We start from the raw sequence: 25530 nt of genomic DNA, 5'->3' as shown, positions 1-25530 counted from the left end.
AAGATGGGTCCTTGCATCCCTGTATCGATTATCGAGGTCTGAATAAGATCACAGTGAAAAACTGATATCCTCTTCCGTTGATCTCCGAACTTTTTGACAGGATCCGGGGGATTAGAGTCTTTACCGAACTCGACGTGCGAGGTGCATATAATCTGGTCCGCATTTGAAAAGGTGATGAGTGTAAGACCGCTTTCAACACTCGTGATGGACACTACAAGTACCTCGTCATGCCCTTCGGTCTAGGCAATGCTCCTGCAGTATTCCAAGAGCTAGTGAATGATGTCTTTCGGGACCTTCTCTATGCCTGCGTGATTGTGTATCTGGATGATATACTGGTCTTCTCTCCAGACTTGACCACTCATCGAAGGCATGTTCGGCTCGTCTTACAGCGCCTGAGGGAAAATAGACTCTATGCCAAACTCGAGAAATGCACCTTCGAGAAAATGACAGTATCACTTCTCGGATACATCATCTCGGATGCTGGATTACAGATGAATCCTGAAAAACTGAATGCAGTAAAGAACTGGCCTCGTCCACAGGGGCTGCACGCTATACAGCGCTTCCTGGGATTCGCCAATTTTTATCGGAAGTTTATTCCGAACTTTTTCTCCCTAACATCTCTGATATCTGCTCTTACTCGAAAAAGGGTGAATGCCAAAGACTGGCCTCCTGAGGCAGAGGCCGCTTTCGTCCAATTAAAGAGCTCCTTTGCATCTGCACCTATTCTGCGACATCCCGATGTCTCCTGCCAATTCTTTTTAGAAGTGGAAGCCTCTTCCATAGGAGCAGGTGCGGTCTAACTGCAAAAGAATTCCAAGGGCAAGATGTTCACTTGTGGATTTTCCTCCAAGCTCTTTTCTCCCGCCGAGAGGGACTACTGTATTGGGGACAGAGAGCTCCTAGCCATAAAACTCGCCTTGGAGGAGTGGTGTTATCTATTGGAAGGAGCCCAGCATCCAGTAATAATTTTCACCGACCACAAGAATCTCACGTACCTGCAGACAGCTCAGCGTCTGAACCCTCGCCAAGCCAGGTGGGCACTTTTCTTCTCCTGTTTTAACTTTGAGTTACACTTCCGCCCGGCTGAGAAAAACATCAAGGCACATGCTCTGTCCCGATATTTAGATTTTTCTGACTAGCAGGAGGAGCCTCAATACATGATAGATTCTGCTCGCTTCATCACGGTGGCTCTTGTCCTGGTAAGAGATATTCCTCCCTGGAGAACATTCGTACCCTCCGCCAAAAGGAAAAACATCCTGTCGTGGGGACACAACTCCAAACAGACCGATCATCCCAGAATCCGCAAGACCTCTGAAGTAGTGTCTCACCACTACCGGTGGCCCACATTATCCAAAGATGTACGTGACTATGTTTCTGTCTGTGCTCAAAATAAAGTTTCCAGGAGAAAACCTCCAGGCCTGTTGCTACTTCTACCCGTTCCTGATGCTCCATGGCAACACATTGATATAGACTTTATTACTGATCTGTCTTCTTCAGCTGAATGTACCGTGATTTGGGTGGTTGTGGATCGCTTCTCCAAGATGGCGCACTTCGTTCCGTTGACTGGATTATCCTCGGCTGCGAAACTCGCCAAACTGTTCATAAAACATATTTCGTTTACATGGCTTGCCTGGACATATTGTTTATGATCGAGGAGTTCAGTTTACATCCAAGCTCTGGAAAGCCCTCTGTCGTCTCTTAGAAATAGATCTCAACCTCTCCTCCGGTTATCACCCCCAAACCAACGGGCAAGTAGAGCGGGTTAATCAGATATTGGAGAACTACCTTTGACATTTTGTTTCAATGCAACACGACAACTGGGTATCACTACTACCTTGGGCAGAGTTCTCCTACAACAACCACACTAGTGAGTCTACTGGATCCTCGCCATTCTTTGTTGTCTATGGTCAACACCCCCGTACTCCTGTTCCTGTTCCTGCATCTTCCGGGGTTCCTGCTGCAGACTCTTCCTTCAGAGATTTCTTGAAGATATGGCATGCATCGACAAGGCGGTGATCCGCATGAAGACCAATGCGGACAAGAAAAGAAGGAAACCACCTCAGTTCTCCTCTGGGGAAAAGGTATGGCTTTCCTCCAAAAATATCTGCTTAAGAGTCCCCAGTTTTAAGTTTGCTCCAAGATTCCTTGGACCCTTTGAGGTCTTGAAGAAGATCAATGAGGTGACATACAAGTTACGCCTGCCTCTCTCGCTATGCATTCCCAATGCCTTTCATGTGTCGTTGCTTAAACCAGTGATCCTTAACCGATTCTCAAAGGCTTCTTCTAGACCTATTCCAGTGGCTGAGAATGCTGACGAGGTTTTTGAAATCAAGGACTTCCTGGACGTCAAGAAGTGGGCAGGAGGACCTATTATCTTGTGGACTGGAAGGTATTTGTTCCAGAGGAGAGGTCCTTGAAGCCGCAGGAGAACATTCAGGCTCCGGATCTCATCAAACGTTTTCTGTCTTGCCATGGACGCAAGAAGAGTGGGTATAAGAGGGATGGGGTACTGTGACAGCGTCCTCGGTGCCACGCTGTCCCCCTGCTCGCCGCCGTGGTTCCGGGCGCTGTGCTCACCTGTGATCATGATCTGTGTTTCCCTGTCTCTGCTGCTGCTCTGGAGATTCCGCTCCGCAGCTTCCAGTCTACCTGAACGCTGCTTGTGCTCGGCTGCTGCACGCATCACTTGGCGGGGCTGTGTTGTGTCAGGTGATTCCATTGACCTACCCTGGCTCTCCTGGAGGTATTTAAGTGGTTCAGCCCTCCACTCAAGCGCCTCAGAGTAAAGGTTCTATCCTGAAAAATTTAGCTTGTTACCACTTGTGTTCCTGACTACATGCCTAGTTCCTATACTATGCTTTTCGTCTGATCCCTGCCTGCTTGCATCGCTCCTCCTGTTGCCGACCCAGATTGTCTGACTTCGTTCCTGTGCCGCCTGCCCTGACCTATTGCTTGTCTCGACTATGTCTCTGTCTCATCCTCCAGTTCCTGTCTTTGTTGCTCCTGATAATGACTCTGCCTGTCTAACCACACCTGTACTGTCGGTACCTTTGCAGGTACCTCCCGGTTTGCCTGGACCAGCTGCTACTGACTCTGGGACTGCCCTGGGGTGGTACCTGGCAACTACTCTAACGGCAAAGTCTATCCTCACCATCAGAGGCTCTGGCAAAAACCAGGTAGCTGCTTAGTCACGCCCCTCCAGGGTACAGCCAGTCCGTAGCACAGTGGGCTCACATCTGCTGCCCGTGACAATTGGCAAGGAAAAATTTAAATAGATGTTCAAAATCTGCACCACACCAGTTGTTAAGATCATGCAGAAAAGGTGTGTAAAGAGATGACAAAGTCAGGGTGAGTAGCAGGCAAAACTTTGTTTAAGTCCTTCATGTTGGACACCACCACTTGGCACACACCACCAACCAGCTTCCCTGTCCCTGTACTTAACTGTTTCTCAAGTGCCCTGCCCAATGGAGGAATGCAGCACTTACTACTCTGTGCAGCTCCCTCTTTCTCTTTATTTTGGAAAAGGTCTCCTCCCCCTCTGTGACAAGTGTCCTTCTCATGATGTGTGCCACTTCTCAGTGCCACTTCTATGGCAACTGGATGGTTGGCTGACCGAGGAGTTCCTTGCTCACTGGCCTGCTCAGCTCTTAAAGGGTTATCCAAACTATAAAATATGGGCCTCAATGCACGGGCCCCTCATATAGATTATACTTACCCCTCTTCCTGGCACCCGCGTCGCTCCTGATCTCCGCGTGACCACCGCATCTCCAGGGAGATGCAGTGGTGGCAGTGTGGGGATCAGGAGCATGGAAGCAGGGTTAGTATAATCTATATGAGGGGCCTGGGCATTGGGGGGCATGTTTTATATTTTGGATAACCTCTTTAAAGGTACTTTACACTGGCTGACAATTGAACAGATCATCGCTAACCAGCGTTACTAGTAGGGATGAGCGAACTCGAACTGTATAGTTCGGGTTCGTACCGAATTTTGGGGTGTCCGTGACACGGACCCGAACCCGGACATTTTCGTAAAAGTCCGGGTTCGGGTTCGGTGTTCGTCGCTTTCTTCGCGCTTTTGTGACGCTTTCTTGGCGCTTTTTGAAAGGCTGCAAAGCAGCCAATCAACAAGCGTCATACTACTTGCCCCAAGAGGCCATCACAGCCATGCCTACTATTGGCATGGCTGTGATTGGCCAGAGCACCATGTGACCCAGCCTCTATTTAAGCTGGAGTCACATAGCGCCGCCCGTCACTCTGCTCTGATTAGCGTAGGGAGAGGTTGCGGCTGCGACAGTAGGGCGAGATTAGGCAGATTAACTCCTCCAAAGGACTTGATTAACTGATCGATCTGCAGCTGTGGATCATTGAGCTGCTGATCCTCAATTGCTCACTGTTTTTAGGCTGCCCAGACCGTTTGTCAGTCACATTTTTCTGGGGTGATCGGCGGCCATTTTGTGTCTTGTGGTGCGCCAGCACAAGCTGCGACCAAGTGCATTTAACCCTCAATGGTGTGGTTGTTTTTTGGCTAAAGCCTACATCAGGGTGAAGCTGTCACACCAAGTGCATTTAACCAGCAATAGTCTGTTTATTTTTTGGCCATATACTACATCAGGGGCAAGCTGCGCCTGTCACCAAGTGCATTTAACCCTCAATGGTGCGTTTGTTTTTTGGCTAAAGCCTACATCAGGGTGAAGCTGTCACACCAAGTGCATTTAACCAGCAATAGTCTGTTTATTTTTTGGCCATATACTACATCAGGGGCAAGCTGCGCCCGTCACCAAGTGCATTTAACCCTCAGTAGTGTGGTTGGTCAAGCTATCACACCAAGTGCATTTAACCAGCAATAGTCTGTTCATTTTTTGGCCATATACTAAATCAGGGGCAAGCTGCGCCCGTCACCAAGTGCATTTAACCAGCAATAGTCTGTTCATTTTTTGGCCATATACTACATCAGGGGCAAGCTGCGCCCGTCACCAAGTGCATTTAACCCTCAGTAGTGTGGTTGGTCAAGCTGTGACACCAAGTGCATTTAACCAGCAATAGTCTGTTCATTTTTTGGCCATATACTACATCAGGGGCAAGCTGCGCCCATCACCAAGTGCATTTAACCAGCAATAGTGTGGTTATTTTTTGGCCATATCCCAGTCTAATTCTGTCACTAAATCCATACCGGTCACCCAGCGCCTAAATACTAGGCCTCAAATTTATATCCCGCTAAATCTCTCGTTACCGCTGTCCTGTTGTGGCTGGGAAAGTTATTTAGTGTCCGTCAAAGCACATTTTTTGTTCTGGGTTGAAATACAATTCCCAATTTAGCAATTTAAAAATTTAGTGGTTTCTGCTGTATCAGAGCTATTTGAAATCTATCCCTAAAAGGGTATATAATATTCAAGGTGCACATAGGGTCATTCAGAATAACTTCACACACCCGCTACTGTGCATTTCCAAGTCTAATTCTGTCACTAAACCCATACCTGTCACCCAGCGCCTAAATACTAGGCCTCAAATTCATATCCAGCTAAATCTGTCGTTAGTGCTGTAGCTGGGCGAGTTATTTAGTGTCCGTTCAAGCACATTTCTTGTTCTGGGTTGAAATACAATTCCCAATTTAGCAATTTCATAATTTAGTGGTTTCTGCTATATCAGAGCTATTTGAAATCTATCCCTAAAAGGGTATATAATATTCAAGGTGCACATTGGGTCATTCAGAATAACTTCACACACACCCGCTACTGTGTATTTCTAAGTCTAATTCTGTCACTAAACCCATACCTGTCACCCAGCGCCTAAATACTAGGCCTCAAATTTATATCCTGCTAAATCTCTCGTTAACGCTGTCCTGTTGTGGCTGGGAAAGTTATTTAGTGTCCGTCAAAGCACATTTCTTGTTCTGGGTTGAAATACAATTCCCAATTTAGCAATTTCATAATTTAGTGGTTTCTGCTATATCAGAGCTATTTGAAATCTATCCCTAAAAGGGTATATAATATTCAAGGTGCACATTGGGTCATTCAGAATAACTTCACACACACCCGCTACTGTGTATTTCTAAGTCTAATTCTGTCACTAAACCCATACCTGTCACCCAGCGCCTAAATACTAGGCCTCAAATTTATATCCTGCTAAATATCTCGTTAACGCTGTCCTGTTGTGGCTGGGAAAGTTATTTAGTGTCCGTCAAAGCACATTTTTTGTTCTGGGTTGAAATACAATTCCCAATTTAGCAATTTCATAATTTAGTGGTTTCTGCTATATCAGAACTATTTGAAATCTATCCCTAAAAGGGTATATAATATTCAAGGTGCACATTGGGTCATTCAGAATAACTTCACACACACCCGCTACTGTGTATTTCTAAGTCTAATTCTGTCACTAAACCCATACCTGTCACCCAGCGCCTAAATACTAGGCCTCAAATTTATATCCTGCTAAATCTCTCGTTAACGCTGTCCTGTTGTGGCTGGGAAAGTTATTTAGTGTCCGTCAAAGCACATTTTTTGTTCTGGGTTGAAATACAATTCCCAATTTAGCAATTTCATAATTTAGTGGTTTCTGCTATATCAGAGCTATTTGAAATCTATCCCTAAAAGGGTATATAATATTCAAGGTGCACATTGGGTCATTCAGAATAACTTCACACACACACGCTTCTGTGCATTTCCAAGTCTAATTCTGTCACTAAATCCATACCGGTCACCCAGCGCCTAAATACTAGGCCTCAAATTTATATCCTGCTAAATCTCTCGTTAACGCTGTCCTGTTGTGGCTGGGAAAGTTATTTAGTGTCCGTCAAAGCACATTTTTTGTTCTGGGTTGAAATACAATTCCCAATTTAGCAATTTCATAATTTAGTGGTTTCTGCTATATCAGAGCTATTTGAAATCTATCCCTAAAAGGGTATATAATATTCAAGGTGCACATTGGGTCATTCAGAATAACTTCACACACACCCGCTACTGTGTATTTCTAAGTCTAATTCTGTCACTAAACCCATACCTGTCACCCAGCGCCTAAATACTAGGCCTCAAATTTATATCCTGCTAAATCTCTCGTTAACGCTGTCCTGTTGTGGCTGGGAAAGTTATTTAGTGTCCGTCAAAGCACATTTTTTGTTCTGGGTTGAAATACAATTCCCAATTTAGCAATTTCATAATTTAGTGGTTTCTGCTATATCAGAGCTATTTGAAATCTATCCCTAAAAGGGTATATAATATTCAAGGTGCACATTGGGTCATTCAGAATAACTTCACACACACACGCTTCTGTGCATTTCCAAGTCTAATTCTGTCACTAAATCCATACCGGTCACCCAGCGCCTAAATACTAGGCCTCAAATTTATATCCTGCTAAATCTCTCGTTAACGCTGTCCTGTTGTGGCTGGGAAAGTTATTTAGTGTCCGTCAAAGCACATTTTTTGTTCTGGGTTGAAATACAATTCCCAATTTAGCAATTTCATAATTTAGTGGTTTCTGCTATATCAGAGCTATTTGAAATCTATCCCTAAAAGGGTATATAATATTCAAGGTGCACATAGGGTCATTCAGAATAACTTCACACACACACGCTTCTGTGCATTTCCAAGTCTAATTCTGTCACTAAATCCATACCGGTCACCCAGCGCCTAAATACTAGGCCTCAAATTTATATCCCGCTGAATTTGAATACAATACATTGGGCCAAATAATATATTTGTTGTTGTGGTGAACCATAACAATGAGAAAAACATCTAGTAAGGGACGCGGACGTGGACATGGTCGTGGTGGTGTTAGTGGACCCTCTGGTGCTGGGAGAGGACGTGGCCGTTCTGCCACATCCACACGTCCTAGTGTACCAACTACCTCAGGTCCCAGTAGCCGCCAGAATTTACAGCGATATATGGTGGGGCCCAATGCCGTTCTAAGGATGGTAAGGCCTGAGCAGGTACAGGCATTAGTCAATTGGGTGGCCGACAGTGGATCCAGCACGTTCACATTATCTCCCACCCAGTCTTCTGCAGAAAGCGCACAGATGGCGCCTGAAAACCAACCCCATCAGTCTGTCACATCACCCCCATGCATACCAGGGAAACTGTCTCAGCCTCAAGTTATGCAGCAGTCTCTTATGCTGTTTGAAGACTCCGCTGGCAGGGTTTCCCAAGGGCATCCACCTAGCCCTTCCCCAGCGGTGAAAGACATAGAATGCACTGACGCACAACCACTTATGTTTCCTGATGATGAGGACATGGGAATACCACCTCAGCATGTCTCTGATGATGACGAAACACAGGTGCCAACTGCTGCGTCTTTCTGCAGTGTGCAGACTGAACAGGAGGTCAGGGATCAAGACTGGGTGGAAGACGATGCAGGGGACGATGAGGTCCTAGACCCCACATGGAATGAAGGTCGTGCAACTGACTTTCACAGTTCGGAGGAAGAGGCAGTGGTGAGACCGAGCCAACAGCGTAGCAAAAGAGGGAGCAGTGGGCAAAAGCAGAACACCCGCCGCCAAGAGACTCCGCCTGCTACTGACCGCCGCCATCTGGGACCGAGCACCCCAAAGGCAGCTTCAAGGAGTTCCCTGGCATGGCACTTCTTCAAACAATGTGCTGACGACAAGACCCGAGTGGTTTGCACGCTGTGCCATCAGAGCCTGAAGCGAGGCATTAACGTTCTGAACCTGAGCACAACCTGCATGACCAGGCACCTGCATGCAAAGCATGAACTGCAGTGGAGTAAACACCTTAAAACCAAGGAAGTCACTCAGGCTCCCCCTGCTACCTCTTCTGCTGCTGCCGCCTCGGCCTATTCTGCTGCTGCCGCCTCGGCCTCTTCCTCCGCCTCTGGAGGAACGTTGGCACCTGCCGCCCAGCAAACAGGGGATGTACCACCAACACCACCACCACCACCTCCGTCACCAAGCGTCTCAACCATGTCACACGCCAGCGTTCAGCTCTCCATCTCACAAACATTTGATAGAAAGCGTAAATTCCCACCTAGCCACCCTCGATCCCTGGCCCTGAATGCCAGCATTTCTAAACTACTGGCCTATGAAATGCTGTCATTTAGGCTGGTGGACACAGACAGCTTCAAACAGCTCATGTCGCTTGCTGTCCCACAGTATGTTGTTCCCAGCCGGCACTACTTCTCCAAGAGAGCCGTGCCTTCCCTGCACAACCAAGTATCCGATAAAATCAAGTGTGCACTGCGCAACGCCATCTGTAGCAAGGTCCACCTAACCACAGATACGTGGACCAGTAAGCACGGCCAGGGACGCTATATCTCCCTAACTGCACACTGGGTAAATGTAGTGGCAGCTGGGCCCCAGGCGGAGAGCTGTTTGGCGCACGTCCTTCCGCCGCCAAGGATCGCAGGGCAACATTCTTTGCTTCCTGTTGCCACCTCCTCCTTCTCGGCTTCCTCCTCCTCTTCTTCCACCTGCTCATCCAGTCAGCCACACACCTTCACCACCAACTTCAGCACAGCCCGGGGTAAACGTCAGCAGGCCATTCTGAAACTCATATGTTTGGGGGACAGGCCCCACACCGCACAGGAGTTGTGGCGGGGTATTGAACAACAGACCGACGAGTGGTTGCTGCCGGTGAGCCTCAAGCCCGGCCTGGTGGTGTGTGATAATGGGCGAAATCTCGTTGCAGCTCTGGGACTAGCCAATTTGACGCACATCCCTTGCTTGGCGCATGTGCTGAATTTGGTGGTGCAGAAGTTCATTCACAACTACCCCGACATGTCAGAGCTGCTGCATAAAGTGCGGGCCGTCTGTTCGCGCTTCCGGCGTTCACATCCTGCTGCTGCTCGCCTGTCTGCGCTACAGCGTAACTTCGGCCTTCCCGCTCACCGCCTCATATGCGACGTGCCCACCAGGTGGAACTCCACCTTGCACATGCTGGACAGACTGTGCGAGCAGCAGCAGGCCATAGTGGAGTTTCAGCTGCAGCACGCACGGGTCAGTCGCACTACAGAACAGCACCACTTCACCACCAATGACTGGGCCTCCATGCGAGACCTGTGTGCCCTGTTGCGCTGTTTCGAGTACTCCACCAACATGGCCAGTGGCGATGACACCGTTATCAGCGTTACAATACCACTTCTATGTCTCCTTGAGAAAACACTTAGGGCGATGATGGAAGAGGAGGTGGCCCAGGAGGAGGAGGAGGAGGAGGAGGAAGAGGGGTCATTTTTAGCACTTTCAGGCCAGTCTCTTCGAAGTGACTCAGAGGGAGGTTTTTGGCAACAGCAGAGGCCAGGTACAAATGTGGCCAGCCAGGGCCCACTACTGGAGGACGAGGAGGACGAGGATGAGGAGGAGGTGGAGGAGGATGAGGATGAAGCATGGTCACAGCGGGGTGGCACCCAACGCAGCTCGGGTCCATCACTGGTGCGTGGCTGGGGGGAAAGGCAGGACGATGACGATACGCCTCCCACAGAGGACAGCTTGTCCTTACCCCTGGGCAGCCTGGCACACATGAGCGACTACATGCTGCAGTGCCTGCGCAACGACAGCAGAGTTGCCCACATTTTAACCTGTGCGGACTACTGGGTTGCCACCCTGCTGGATCCACGCTACAAAGACAATGTGCCCACCTTACTTCCTGCACTGGAGCGTGATAGGAAGATGCGCGAGTACAAGCGCACGTTGGTAGACGCGCTACTGAGAGCATTCCCAAATGTCACAGGGGAACAAGTGGAAGCCCAAGGCCAAGGCAGAGGAGGAGCAAGAGGTCGCCAAGGCAGCTGTGTCACGGCCAGCTCCTCTGAGGGCAGGGTTAGCATGGCAGAGATGTGGAAAACTTTTGTCAACACGCCACAGCTAACTGCACCACCACCTGATACGCAACGTGTTAGCAGGAGGCAACATTTCACTAACATGGTGGAACAGTACGTGTGCACACCCCTCCACGTACTGACTGATGGTTCGGCCCCATTCAACTTCTGGGTCTCTAAATTGTCCACGTGGCCAGAGCTAGCCTTTTATGCCTTGGAGGTGCTGGCCTGCCCGGCAGCCAGCGTTTTGTCTGAACGTGTATTCAGCACGGCAGGGGGCGTCATTACAGACAAACGCAGCCGCCTGTCTACAGCCAATGTGGACAAGCTGACGTTCATAAAAATGAACCAGGCATGGATCCCACAGGACCTGTCCGTCCCTTGTCCAGATTAGACATTAACTACCTCCCCATAACCATATATTATTGGACTCCAGGGCACTTCCTCATTCAATCCTATTTTTATTTTCATTTTACCATTATATTGCGAGGCTACCCAAAGTTGAATGAACCTCTCCTCTGCCTGTGTGCTAGGCCTAAATATATGCCAATGGACTGTTGCAGTGGTGGCTGACATGAAGCCTGATTCTCTGCTATGACATGCAGACTAATTCTCTGCTGACATGAAGCCAGATTGTCTGTTACGGGACCTCTCTCCTCTGCCTGGGTGCTGGGCCTAAATTTATGACAATGGACTGTTGCAGTGGTGGCTGACATGAAGCCTGATTCTCTGCTATGACATGCAGACTAATTCTCTGCTGACATGAAGCCAGATTGTCTGTTACGGGACCTCTCTCCTCTGCCTGGGTGCTGGGCCTAAATTTATGACAATGGACTGTTGCAGTGGTGGCTGACGTGAAGCCTGATTCTCTGCTATGACATGCAGACTGATTCTCTGCTGACATGAAGCCAGATTGTCTGTTACGGGACCTCTCTGCTCTGCCTGTGTGCTAGGCCTAAATATATGCCAATGGACTGTTGCAGTGGTGGGTGACGTGAAGCCTCATTCTCTGCTATGACATGCAGACTGATTCTCTGCTGACATGAAGCCAGATTGTCTGTTACGGGACCTCTCTCCTCTGCCTGTGTGCTAGGCCTAAATATATGCCAATGGACTGTTGCAGTGGTGGCTGACGTGAAGCCTCATTCTCTGCTATGACATGCAGACTGATTCTCTGCTGACATGAAGCCAGATCGTCTGTTACGGGACCTCTCTGCTCTGCCTGTGTGCTAGGCCTAAATATATGCCAATGGACTGTTGCAGTGGTGGGTGACGTGAAGCCTCATTCTCTGCTATGACATGCAGACTGATTCTCTGCTGTCATGAAGCCAGATTGTCTGTTACGGGACCTCTCTGCTCTGCCTGTGTGCTAGGCCTAAATATATGCCAATGGACTGTTGCAGTGGTGGGTGACGTGAAGCCTCATTCTCTGCTATGACATGCAGACTGATTCTCTGCTGACATGAAGCCAGATTGTCTGTTACGGGACCTCTCTCCTCTGCCTGTGTGCTAGGCCTAAATATATGCCAATGGACTGTTGCAGTGGTGGCTGACGTGAAGCCTCATTCTCTGCTATGACATGCAGACTAATTCTCTGCTGACATGAAGCCAGATTGTCTGTTACGGGACCTCTCTCCTCTGCCTGGGTGCTGGGCCTAAATTTATGACAATGGACTGTTGCAGTGGTGGCTGACGTGAAGCCTGATTCTCTGCTATGACATGCAGACTGATTCTCTGCTGACATGAAGCCAGATCCTCTGTTACGGGACCTCTCTCCTCTGCCTGTGTGTGTGCTGGGCCTAAATATATGCCAATGGACTGTTGCAGTGGTGGCTGACGTGAAGCCTCATTCTCTGCTATGACATGCAGACTGATTCTCTGCTGACATGAAGCCAGATTCTCTGTTACGGGACCTCTCTCCTCTGCCTGTGTGTGTGCTGGGCCTAAATATATGCCAATGGACTGTTGCAGTGGTGGCTGACGTGAAGCCTCATTCTCTGCTATGACATGCAGACTAATTCTCTGCTGACATGAAGACAGATTCTCTGTTACGGGACCTCCCTCCTCTGCCTGGGTGCTGGGCCTAAATATATGCCAATGGACTGTTGCAGTGGTGGCTGACGTGAAGCCTCATTCTCTGCTATGACATGCAGACTAATTCTCTGCTGACATGAAGACAGATTCTCTGTTACGGGACCTCCCTCCTCTGCCTGGGTGCTGGGCCTAAATATATGCCAATGGACTGTTGCAGTGGTGGCTGACGTGAAGCCTCATTCTCTGCTATGACATGCAGACTGATTCTCTGCTGACATGAAGACAGATTCTCTGTTACGGGACCTCTCTCCTCTGCCTGTGTGTGTGCTGGGCCTAAATATATGCCAATGGACTGTTGCAGTGGTGGCTGACGTGAAGCCTCATTCTCTGCTATGACATGCAGACTGATTCTCTGCTGACATGAAGCCAGATTCTCTGTTACGGGACCTCTCTCCTCTGCCTGTGTGTGTGCTGGGCCTAAATATATGCCAATGGACTGTTGCAGTGGTGGCTGACGTGAAGCCTCATTCTCTGCTATGACATGCAGACTGATTCTCTGCTGACATGAAGCCAGATTCTCTGTTACGGGACCTCTCTCCTCTGCCTGTGTGTGTGCTGGGCCTAAATATATGCCAATGGACTGTTGCAGTGGTGGCTGACGTGAAGCCTCATTCTCTGCTATGACATGCAGACTAATTCTCTGCTGACATGAAGACAGATTCTCTGTTACGGGACCTCCCTCCTCTGCCTGGGTGCTGGGCCTAAATATATGCCAATGGACTGTTGCAGTGGTGGCTGACGTGAAGCCTCATTCTCTGCTATGACATGCAGACTAATTCTCTGCTGACATGAAGACAGATTCTCTGTTACGGGACCTCCCTCCTCTGCCTGGGTGCTGGGCCTAAATATATGCCAATGGACTGTTGCAGTGGTGGCTGACGTGAAGCCTCATTCTCTGCTATGACATGCAGACTGATTCTCTGCTGACATGAAGACAGATTCTCTGTTACGGGACCTCTCTCCTCTGCCTGTGTGTGTGCTGGGCCTAAATATATGCCAATGGACTGTTGCAGTGGTGGCTGACGTGAAGCCTCATTCTCTGCTATGACATGCAGACTGATTCTCTGCTGACATGAAGCCAGATTCTCTGTTACGGGACCTCTCTCCTCTGCCTGTGTGTGTGCTGGGCCTAAATATATGCCAATGGACTGTTGCAGTGGTGGCTGACGTGAAGCCTCATTCTCTGCTATGACATGCAGACTGATTCTCTGCTGACATGAAGCCAGATTCTCTGTTACGGGACCTCTCTCCTCTGCCTGTGTGTGTGCTGGGCCTAAATATATGCCAATGGACTGTTGCAGTGGTGGCTGACGTGAAGCCTCATTCTCTGCTATGACATGCAGACTAATTCTCTGCTGACATGAAGACAGATTCTCTGTTACGGGACCTCCCTCCTCTGCCTGGGTGCTGGGCCTAAATATATGCTAATGGACTGTTGCAGTGGTGGCTGACGTGAAGCCTCATTCTCTGCTATGACATGCAGACTAATTCTCTGCTGACATGAAGACAGATTCTCTGTTACGGGACCTCTCTCCTCTGCCTGGGTGCCGGGGCCTAAATATCTGAGAATGGACTGTTCCAGTGGTGGGTGACGGGAAGCCAGATTCTCTGCTATGGAACCTCTCTCCAATTGATTTTGGTTAATTTTTATTTATTTAATTTTTATTTTAATTCATTTCCCTATCCACATTTGTTTGCAGGGGATTTACCTACATGTTGCTGCCTTTTGCAGCCCTCTAGCTCTTTCCTGGGCTGTTTTACAGCCTTTTTAGTGCCGAAAAGTTCGGGTCCCCATTGACTTCAATGGGGTTCGGGTTCGGGACGAAGTTCGGATCGGGTTCGGATCCCGAACCCGAACATTTCCGGGATGTTCGGCCGAACTTCTCGAACCCGAACATCCAGGTGTTCGCTCAACTCTAGTTACTAGTAACACTCAGTGATGATTACCTGATGAATGAGCAAAATGCTTGTTCATCCGGTAATTGTATCTTTTGTGCAGCACAAAAAATCATTGTTTTCTAGTGGTAGATCATGCTGTGTAAACACGATCTGCTGCCAGGAAACAACCAGACAGTATGGGGAAGAGCGATGGGATTAGTGATCGCTCCTCCCCATACTCTGGAGGAGATAAGTTCATGTGAATGCACCGTATCCTCCACTAACATTCAGCAGATTGTCGGGAAGAACCACTTTCTTTCCGACAATCTGCTACATCGTCGTCCCGTGTAAAGGGACCATTAGTGACTCTTCTCCACTGGCTGTGCACAGGATCAGGACAGATAACAAAGACAACCATTTTGGTGACACACAAAAGAAAGCTGAGCCTCTAAGGCCACCAGATGTAAGGTAGCTATCCTATAAGTCAATGCTAGATCTTTCAACTAGGCATTGATACATAACTAGGATTATTGCTAAACCAGTACCTCATCTGCAGACAGCTGTCTCTGAGTGATTGGGGCAATAATTAGTGCAGTGCAGAGAGAACTGGCTTAACTGGGTGAGAGACATTTATCGGAAGGGGGGGGGGGGGTGAAATCCACAGCCAAATTCCCATGTTAAATTATTTGTATTTTGCCATGGTTATGAAGTGGATATAATCAAATTTGGAACAGATTTTTATGCCACTTGTGTACTAGACAGCTTGTTGTTTAGTAAAGTAGCCGATTGGAAGATGCCTGACCTGGAACTCTAAGGGTATGGTATTGTGTAGTGGAATGCCAAGTGGCTGAGATGTAGATGTGCCTTAAAAGTACATCTCCATTTAAGTCTGGCACAATTTACAAATCGTTAAAAATTGATTATTCATTGATTGTTGATTGTTAATGTCTATGCGGTTTTGTGGAGGCCATTACCAATCAGCAATCATTTCAGCTTGAAAGATTTGCACATTATCCTGTATTTTTCGAATGCATCACAGCCATTTCTCAGCTGCCTGGCTTTTGTTCTGTGGGACCATACACTCATAAATCGCTGATAAGTGGATGAGTTTTCTTAAACTAACACGTCATAAGAGGAATCATCATCATGGGGGGTTCTTTACTGTAAGAGCCGTTAGACTATGAAACTCTTTGCTACAAGATGTATTTCTTTAAAAACATAACAAGTTAGTTATGGGTACTAGATTTTTTGGGCTGGAACACTAACCTAAAGACCTAATTTCCATATTTGGAGTTGGAAAGGATATTTTTTTCATAATATGGGGCAGTTGCATCATACAACTGTAAAATCAAACACAAAGTAACAGCATTCTGAGCAGTGGGTATTAGTTTGGGTATTACTAGTTGAGTATTTTGGTAGTGCACTTTTTTTTTCTTTTTTAGTGCAATGTATAGCTGTAGTATACTTTCCCTGAATTAATTGAAGGCGTGCTGGCACAAAGAGAAGTAAATTCGAGCAAAGACATTATACATGAGGATCCTACTCTCCCTACATTTATTTGAAGCCTGTTGGCACAAAGAGAGGTATCATATAGAGTAGGTTCCCTATCTAGAAAGAAGTCACCTTCTCATGGTGAATCGGCACAAATTATTTTAGTTAAAAAATACTATATATTTGTTAAGTGCCTCATATTTATTTGATATAGGTAATGTAGCATTAGTTTATATATACAGTATATTGTGACACAGTAAAAGGAATTGTATGTGGAGGCAGGTATTTTCAGGTAAGGTCAAACATTGGACTGGATCGCAGGTGCCATTCCTGGTTTTTGTTTTCACCTAGCTGTCTTTAAAAGACAGCTGGGTTCATGCAGAAGGGATATCTGTATTGTGATCTGAGGCTTGCGCCGGGGTGGAGGGCTGAGACCCATGTGAGGGGAATCAGGCCGACTAAAGCCTGCTTATCGACTCTTGTTGGCAGAACAGGCCGCATGGTGTGAACTGGCACCAATACTGCAAGGTGACTTTTTAGCTTGAAAGTGTTTTTTTGTTCTGTGTACTTTCTAACGTGTGAATAAACACTGAACTTTTGGTTTATAAACTGGTTGGTGCCTCCATACTGCGTCCGCTTATCCTGTTTACCAGAGCAAATCCCCACAATTGGTGGAGGATGTGGGCAATCGCAGTGAGGCTGGAGTAAAGCCGAAATATTTTTGTTTAATTTTTTTCGGACTCTGTTGTATGTCCTGGATTAAGCCTGTTAAGTTGCAACCAGCATCACGGGACAAGATGGAGGAGGTGATGAAGCAGCTGGTGCAGGCCAACCCAAGGCAACAACAGGCCATGGAGCAGCAGCAGGAGACTAACATACAACTGCTAGAGGCTAATTAGCGACAGCAAGAAATGAACCAGCGGCTGGTTCAACACGTGATGGCCTTAGAGAAGACAGGAGTATCTCAGGGAGTCCATGATGTCCTTGAAAGCGGTCCGCACGGTGATCCCCAAGATGGCACCGACGGATGACGTCGAAACCTAACTAGCGATGTTCGAGAAGGTTGCCGTGAGGGTTAGTCTACCCCGAGACCAGTGGGCTGAGGTCATCGCTCCGTTCCTGACATCAGGACCCCAACGGGTTTACTTTGATTTACCGGACGAGCAAGCGGCAGACTACTATAAGGTCAAGGGTGAGATCCTGGCGACACTGGGGGTGAATGTGTTGGTCCAGGCCCAGCGGGTGCATCAGTGGGAGTTTAACCCGGCTGAGCCAGTGAGACCCCAGTATTATAATTTGCTGCATCTCCTGCAAAAATGGCTACCGCCTGATGTACTGAGTCTCCCACTGCTGTGCTGGACCGTATTGTAGCTGAAAAATTCTGGAGGGCATTGCCATCACCCTTCCAGCGCTGGGTTGGCCAGATGTCTCCTACTAGTGCCCTGGAGATGGTGGACATGGTAGAACGATATGGAGCTACTGAGGAACTCCAGGGGGGAACTCTGGGAAAGGGTGTAGCAAAATTCAGAAAATCCCTACCTCAGACCCGGAAGCCTGAGCTGAGAAAGACCGCACGGGATGTGCCTTTTTGGGGGTCAGAACCCGATAATCTGCTGGCAGTGTCATGAGCCCGGCCATGTATGGGCTCATGACTGTCCCCACCTGGTCGAGCCCATGGATGTAAACTTTGGGTATCGACAGTCATGGTATGCCTAGAAGGGTTGGTGCATCAGACACTCCAGAAACTCTCAATAATGAACCATTGTGTCAGGTGGAGGTGGGAGTCACTCCCGTGGTGGCTCTGCTGGATTCATGGAGTTGGGTGACCCTTGTGAGGGCTTCCCTGTGCAACACATCGAGTTTACGGGCTTGAAAGTTGGGGTGCTCAGCATACATGGAGATTTCAAAGAGTACCCCACTGCTCTGGTGTCCCTAAGCATGTGTGTCGGCAGGCGGATCCATGAGGTGGCCGTAACCCCTAGAATGCACTATGAAGTAATGCACGAAAATACTTTCCATTGTTCCCAGCCCTGTGGGGTCCGTAACTGTAGCTGGGAGATCCGGTTTTGGTTTTTGGGCCTCCTGTCGACAGTAAGTTCCTCGCTAGGTGGCAGGGGCCCTACAAAACATCAGAGAAAGTTGGAGACACAAATTACAAGTACTGTACACCAGCCAGGTCGGCAAAAGCCGAGGCAGGTCTACCATGTCAACTTACTAAAACCTTGGAAGGTTAGTGTTCTCTGACCTCCCTGAACGCCCTTCTGTAACCCACCATGATATTTTCACTGAGCCCCAGGCAAAAGTCTGGTTAAAGCTCTACTGGGTGCCCGTGGCTCGACGACAAGCCATCTCTGAAGAAATAATACGGGGTTAGCCACGGCCTGTCACCACCTGGATAAAGAGAGGAAGTACCGGGTCACCAGATAGCTCTGGTCACTTCACGGTGGAGCACAGAGAGGCCGTTGCAGGGAAATGCGGAGGAACTGTCCCGGGTGCACTGTTTATGCATGTGTTCACCCCCTCAAGGTTGAACAAAGGGGGGGTATGTGACACAGTAAAGTGAATTATTTGTGGAGGCAGGTATTTTCCTCCCAGTGTGTGCTGCTGGACTAATTAGCAGTCAGGTAAGGTCAAACACCGGACTGGATCGCAGGTGCCCCGATCCGGGTTTTTGTTTACACCTAGCTGCCTTTAAAAGACAGCTGGGTTCATGCAGAGGGGATCTCTGTATTGGGATCTGAGGCTTGTGCTGAAGTAGAGGGCTGAGACCCATGTGAGCGGAAACAGGCTGACTAAAGCCCGCTGATGGACTCTTGTTGGCAGAACAGGCCGCATGGTGTGAACTGACACCAATACTGCAAGGTGACTTTTTAGCTTGAAAGTGTTTTTTGTTCTGTGAACTTTCTAACTTGTAAATAAAAACTGAACTTTTGGTTTACAAACTAGTTGGTGCCTCTATACTGCGTCCACTTATCCTGTTTACCAGAGTGAATCCCCACAATATGCTGAGTGATGTGGCATTGTGTTTGCTTTTACTTTTGTAGTTTTAGCCATGGCGAAACACACCTCCACATTTACTTCATCATACAGATGTGTCCTTCCTCAATCTGCCTCTAAACAGAACATATCTTGAAATGCATGGTGCAATATGTTAAACATCAATAAAACATATGTGTCCAATGGATGACTCAACAGATGCCATCTATCTGATATGCATCAGACATCCATCACCCATAGACTTCCCTGTTTAGAAAAAAAAAGTATATGTTAACGTATACGTTTTTTTTCCTGGATTACCATAATGGATGCCTCCGACAGTTGCCATGTGTCGGTCATTCATCGCCCATAGACTCTTCTATTAATAAAATGTAAAACGTTTAAGGTATACTTTGTTTATTTTACTGGGTGACGCAGAATTGTAATGAATTGACATAAAAAAATCTTGACAAATTATATCACTTAGCACACTTCAAGAAAGGTTAATGGTCGACACATCTGTAGACTGTAGTTTTTTTTTTATCTTCCTATCAATCAATTATAGGTTAGATTTGATGTACCTGTGTTGTTTTTCAACATTATTAACTACTGTATTTACCATTGTAACACTGCCCATTACAGTACCCATACAGTTCCATTACAAGTTCTCAACATTTTAGAACCAGCCACTGTGCTGAGAGTTTTTCCATAGTACTCTCATAAAAGAGGCAAGGACAATGCTATAACACTACTAGCTACAGAGCCTGCAATGGACTACCAACCTCAGTGGGATCAAAATAATGCCATATGTAGTACAATATATACCTTCTTGATATGTTTCCTCTGTTTTCAGAACTCTGCACTTAATATGTAGATGCTTGCAAGGTGACAGTAAGAAATCTGTCTGCTGATTAGTACTGCATGCAAAGATGTCATGTACTTCCCGATATTCACTATTGATATCTAACAATTGTTTAATTGAATTATTTTGTTTTCATTGTCAATAATGTATCTCTTCAATGTTCTTTTCCTACAGAAAAAAGAAAATCCAGTCTTTTCGACCAGCTTACAAATACCAGTGGGACAGTTATAGGGGTCTCTTCCTGCATTGTTATCATCCTCATTATTATCTCTGTAATAGTACAAATCAAACAACCTCGTAAAAAGTTCATCGAAAGGAAGGCAGACTTTGACCAAACTGTTTTTCAGGAGGTGTTTGAGCCTCCACATTATGAATTATGCACTCTTAGAGGTTCAGGAGCTGCAGCAGACATTGCTGATGTTGCTGATGATTTTGAAAATTACCATAAATTACGGAGATCATCTTCAAAATGTGTTCATGACCATCACTGTGGATCACAACTGTCAAGCACTAAGGGCAGCCGTAGTAACCTTAGTACAAGGGAAGCACCCATACTAACAGACACACCAAACCAGCCTGTTATACCCAATCTACAGCCTATGAATAGAAGAAACATCTTGGTAATGAAGCATAGTTATTCACAGGATGCCACAGACACATGTGACATTGATGAAATTGAAGAGGTTCCCACTACAAGTCACAGGCTATCCAGACATGACAAATCTGTCCAGCGGTCAGTATCAATACATTTTTGATGAAGACATTTACTTAAGGACTTGCTCGTTCCTCCAGATATTTTCTTTCATATTTTTGTTTCATCACTCATTTCATTACCTTATAATGTTTTGTAATTTTTTAATTATTTTAGATAATGAAAAAAATGGTAGACTAAGCACACACCCATTTTACGATGAAAAATATTTTCATCTCATTTAAACATTTATAATTAGTTGACTGGTTCATAAGAATTCTAAATGATAATGCATCCATAGATTGTTAAACTTTACTAACCCTCCTTTTGCAGTGAATGCTTCTATTTCAATTTCCGGATTGCACTTTTTACTATCTTGAATTATGTCATGCTCCTACATGCATGCAATATTACATTAACATATACAGTATGTATGAACTATTTGAATTTTAGTTATTATACCCAGTTCTTATAAATGGTACTAGAGATCGCATATTACTAGAAATAATATGCGGTTCTGTTTTATGAATCAGTGAGAAATCTAACAGAACATTTTAATAAAGAAAAAGAAAACCAAACAATACAAAAAAACTTTTTATGTAATGCATGCTGAATGACTGTGATTAAGATTTGTATACATATAGCCAGATAAATAATCGCTCCATAAACCATTGAATGTTATATCACTATCTGTATGTTTACCTGTGTTTGTATTGCATGCATACTTGTGCTTATGTGTTTGTTTACATGCACTACATGTTTTCTTTGCACATTAAAATCACTAATATCTCTCGAAAACTCTTCTCTTGTTTTAATGTGTTTTGCATGCCCCTGTGTTTTTTTTGTACTTTGTGATGTGTTTTTTTATGATAATTTTCTGAACGTAATCTGTTTTATGCAAACATATTGAATGAAATAGCCATAACATTCCAGGTTCTGCCTCATTGGGTCTCTAAACAAACATGAAACTGAATACAACACAACTAGGGTATGAAAATCAGAATTTAAGGTAAGGCAGTACATGGCATGTCTTGATTTAATATATTTGAATGTTGATAAAATCATTAAAGGGACACTAACATGCAAAGCTGATTTATTTTCATTTTCTTTATTTTTGTGAATACATTTTTGTATCTTAAGACAAAATAAAAGAATGAAACACTGGCATTTATAAGAAGCAAATTAGAAGGGTTAAATACCCCCCAAAATGTATTTCATGCTCTGATGTTCTTCCTTAAATCGCAAAGGGCAAGGGCTTTTTCTGGAGATCATTAGGCTTCCGCCAAGCAGTGATCTCAGTAACGTAACCTGCACTAATGGGCGGGCTTTAGCAGTGCTCTAGCCTGTAAAATGGCCCATCAGTGGCAGTGACGTCACCAGGAACAGTACTAGGTGGAAGCCTCTGCCCATCAGCGCTAGAATGTAAACAAAAAAGCCCTTGCCCTGCATGATACAGCCCAGGGCAAAGGAGAGCATCAGAGTATGAAATTCTACGATGCTCATGTCAGAAGGGCTGAGTGGGGGAAGAAAGGGATATGTCCGAGTTCAGCTTTAAAAATTATCTTGATGTCCCTATTTAATAGATGCTTAAGGCATAAAAATACAATGCATTCAGAAAGTCCCTTTCACTTTTTTCACATTTTTATGCTGCAGCCTTGTGCTAAAATAAGAAAAAAAATATCAAGTTTTTCCCCATCATTCTCCCCATAATGTAAACGTGGAAACTGAAGGGGTAATTTATTATACTGAGATATGGCTTTATTAGGAGTGTTTCAGACGCAGATGGTGGTGCAGCGGTTAGTTATGCCAATATCTGTGACGCCAGGTCTAAAATTGTGGGCAGGGACGGGACGGGAGGCCGGCCTCATTCATCATTTTCTACGCCTGATTTAGGCATAGATAATGATCTAAATGTAAGACAGCAAGGAAGCTGGATCCTCCGCAAGCTATGGGGCTTTATTAAGACCGGCGGCTAAAACGCCGGTCCTAATAAGTGTGCCCCTTAATGTTCAAAATCTTTGCTTATTTATTGAAAAGGAAAAAAATAAAATATTACATACTAATATTCAGAGTTTTAGACCCTTTACTCATTACTTAGTTGAAGCAGCTTTGGCAGCAATTACAGCCTCTAGTCTTCTGATGCTACAAGGTTTGCACACCTGGATATGGGTGATTTTGTGTAATTTTTATCTGCAGACTCTCTCAAGCTCTGTCAGGTTGGATGTGGACCATCTTGGAAAGCCATTTTCTGGTCTCTCTGGCTGTTCCACTCAGATATTCACAGAGTTTTCCCTAAGCCACTCCTATATTGTCTTGGCTTTGTGCTTAGCGACTTTGTCTTACTGAAGTTGAACCTGCAGCCTAGTCTGAGGTCCAGTGCACTCTGGATCAGGTTTACCAGGTTTTCATTAAGAAGATATCCGTACTTCGCTTAGCTTTCCCTCAGCCCTGATCAGACTCTCTGTACCAGCCACTGAAAAACACCCACACAGCATGATGTTGCCATGATGCTTTAGTGTAAAGATGATGATGTTGTGTAGGTGATGATCATTGCCTGGTTTCCTCAAGACAAGATACTTAGAACTGAGGCCAAATAGTGTTTGCGTCAGACCAGAGCTTTTTTTTGTTGCAAACTCCATTTAGGCTTTCATGCGTCTTTTACTGAGGAGAGTTGTCTTTCTGTCCACTCTGCCATAAAGTAAAACCAAACAGTACCTCAGAAAATTACTAATAATTATTTATGGGGGCCTAGTAGTAACACTAGAACACTCCTATAATAAGTCAAACTAGTTGCCCAAATGAAATGAAAAAAATTATATATATATATATATATATAAAATAATAATATATGTATATCACCAGGACACAAAACATATGGGAAATCATATAAAGATATTAAAGATTGCCTCGTCCTATCCAAAGAAAGTTACACAAAGTATAACTGTCATAATCATCAAATCGATTTGGCCCGCCCTTGGCATCACTAATCCCACCTGCCACATCACTAGTCTTTCCGTTCGCAGCACCACCAGCCCACCTGCTGTGTCACTAAGCCCACCCGCCATGCCACTTGCCTGCCCCAGCATCTTCTCCTGCACTGCCAATCTATATATGTGTAGTAACCCCTGCACTGTATATATATATATATATATATATATATTTTGTAAGGGATCGCCTCTTATTTGGGGGTCATTCTCACAGATACGACTTTAGGACACCAGGTTTCAGGTCCAAACCGTGCATTTATTGTGAACCTCCAACCAACACAGGTTATCATGAAGTCACAGCTTCACCTAACAGATGTGACATCCACATAAAATAATAAACACTTGCCCGGCTAGGCTCTAACTAACACAGAGTTTCCTGACTCACCTAAGTCCTTGTTCACACCCTGTGAACACGTGCAGCTTTCTCAGCCAATGTCCCCCAGCCTCCTGGCTGTACAGAGCACAGTACGCCCACTGCCTCCAGTCCAGTGTCTCAGCACACATGGGGAATAGTGGTCTGTCAGCCCTGCTGGCTTGGACCACACAGAGCCTCCAGGCCTCTGTCCACAGGCAACACACTCCCCCCTTGCTGACACCCTGGGAGGTGCTTTGTGCCAGCCCGATTACTTCCAGCTGGTCTCACCTGTGGTGGAATAGGGGTGTGGACCGAACTATCCAGCCCTTCCTTGCCTCTAACCTGTGTGAGACCTGTCACTGTCTCACATATCCCCCCCCTTTGTTCAAGCCCGTGAGGGTGAACACCTGCATAACCACGGGAGGCTGGTGAGAGGGCATCCACCTGGCCTGGACATGGGGAACAGCCACCCACCCTGCTCTTTGGCTGCTCCCAATAAAAACCGGCCCAGATTGGCTTTACAGCCACACTAAGTAACACAGTGTCAGTGAGCACTAGCTGCTGCTGACACAGAAAATTACCGGTTCTTATTTCACCGAGGCCAGGAACCTCGGTGACACGTACCTTCCCTTTGTTCTGCCAGACCCACGCCAGCAGAGCTTGGTTTATCACCAAAACCAACATCTTGCCTAACCGAAACTGCCTAAAGGCCTCATGTGCCCATCTCATGACCAGATACTCTTTTCCTACTTTTTCCCGAGTGATAATGATGCGCTGTCGTATATTTTGATCTCTTTCTCTTTTTAGATCCTCTGGCTCCTGTACATGCGCCTCACGTCCTTTCTTGGACTGCTGCAGCTCTTGCCTGAACTGTTCCCAGTCATGGTCATATCCCGACACTTTCTCCTTTGCTTTGCAGGGCTCCTTCAGCAGAGAATGCTTGCCCCTACTTGCTTTTTTTACGTGCATCTGGGTCACTTCTTCCTTTTTCCCATCAGTAGTTACCCCAGCTACTATGGCAGTTTTAGAGACCTCTGCTTCTTTAGCGGCTTTTGCCACTTCGGCCGCGGCTCCCTTTGGCTTAACTTTGGTCTCTGTAGCACCTGGGGACTTCACGTCAACCAACACATCGGCCTTAACTTTTTCAGTCTTTGTCTTCTTGAAGTCTCCAGTCTCTTTGACCGCCTTCTCATCCTTCTCGGACATGGCACCATACACTTGCCCTGTTAACCCCTCCCCCTCTTTCTCATCGAGGCAGGAGGCACCAGGGTCTTCAGCAGACTCCTCGTCTTCTGTCATTTTCTCCAGAGGCTCACCCAGGACACTGTTCTCCTTTTGGGGAGGAGTCAGGAGAGACAGCCCATTGTAATAGCCCGGATCTGCATACTGGTCGTCCATCTCCTCATATTTCTTCCCCAGCAGGCAGCTGGCTACTTGG

The 25530-nt window shown here is 46.3% G+C and overlaps 1 protein-coding gene across 1 annotated transcript in view; it reads left to right on the top strand.

Annotated features, from left to right (window-relative positions):
- Positions 1 to 25530, top strand: part of NETO1 (neuropilin and tolloid like 1) — a 228309-nt gene that overhangs the window by 186329 nt on the left and 16450 nt on the right. The window contains exons 9-10 of the mRNA XM_044294979.1: positions 20234 to 20792; positions 21684 to 21759. Coding sequence (XP_044150914.1) covers positions 20234 to 20792; positions 21684 to 21744 — 620 coding nt within the window. The 3' untranslated portion in view covers positions 21745 to 21759. The remainder of the gene's footprint in view (positions 1 to 20233; positions 20793 to 21683; positions 21760 to 25530) is intronic.

The sequence above is a fragment of the Bufo gargarizans genome, chromosome 5 (genome assembly GCF_014858855.1).
Source record: "Bufo gargarizans isolate SCDJY-AF-19 chromosome 5, ASM1485885v1, whole genome shotgun sequence".
NCBI classification, from domain to species: Eukaryota; Metazoa; Chordata; class Amphibia; order Anura; family Bufonidae; genus Bufo; species Bufo gargarizans.
The sequence above is the reverse complement of the archived record's forward strand: the minus strand, read 5'-3'. Positions and strand labels throughout refer to the sequence as shown.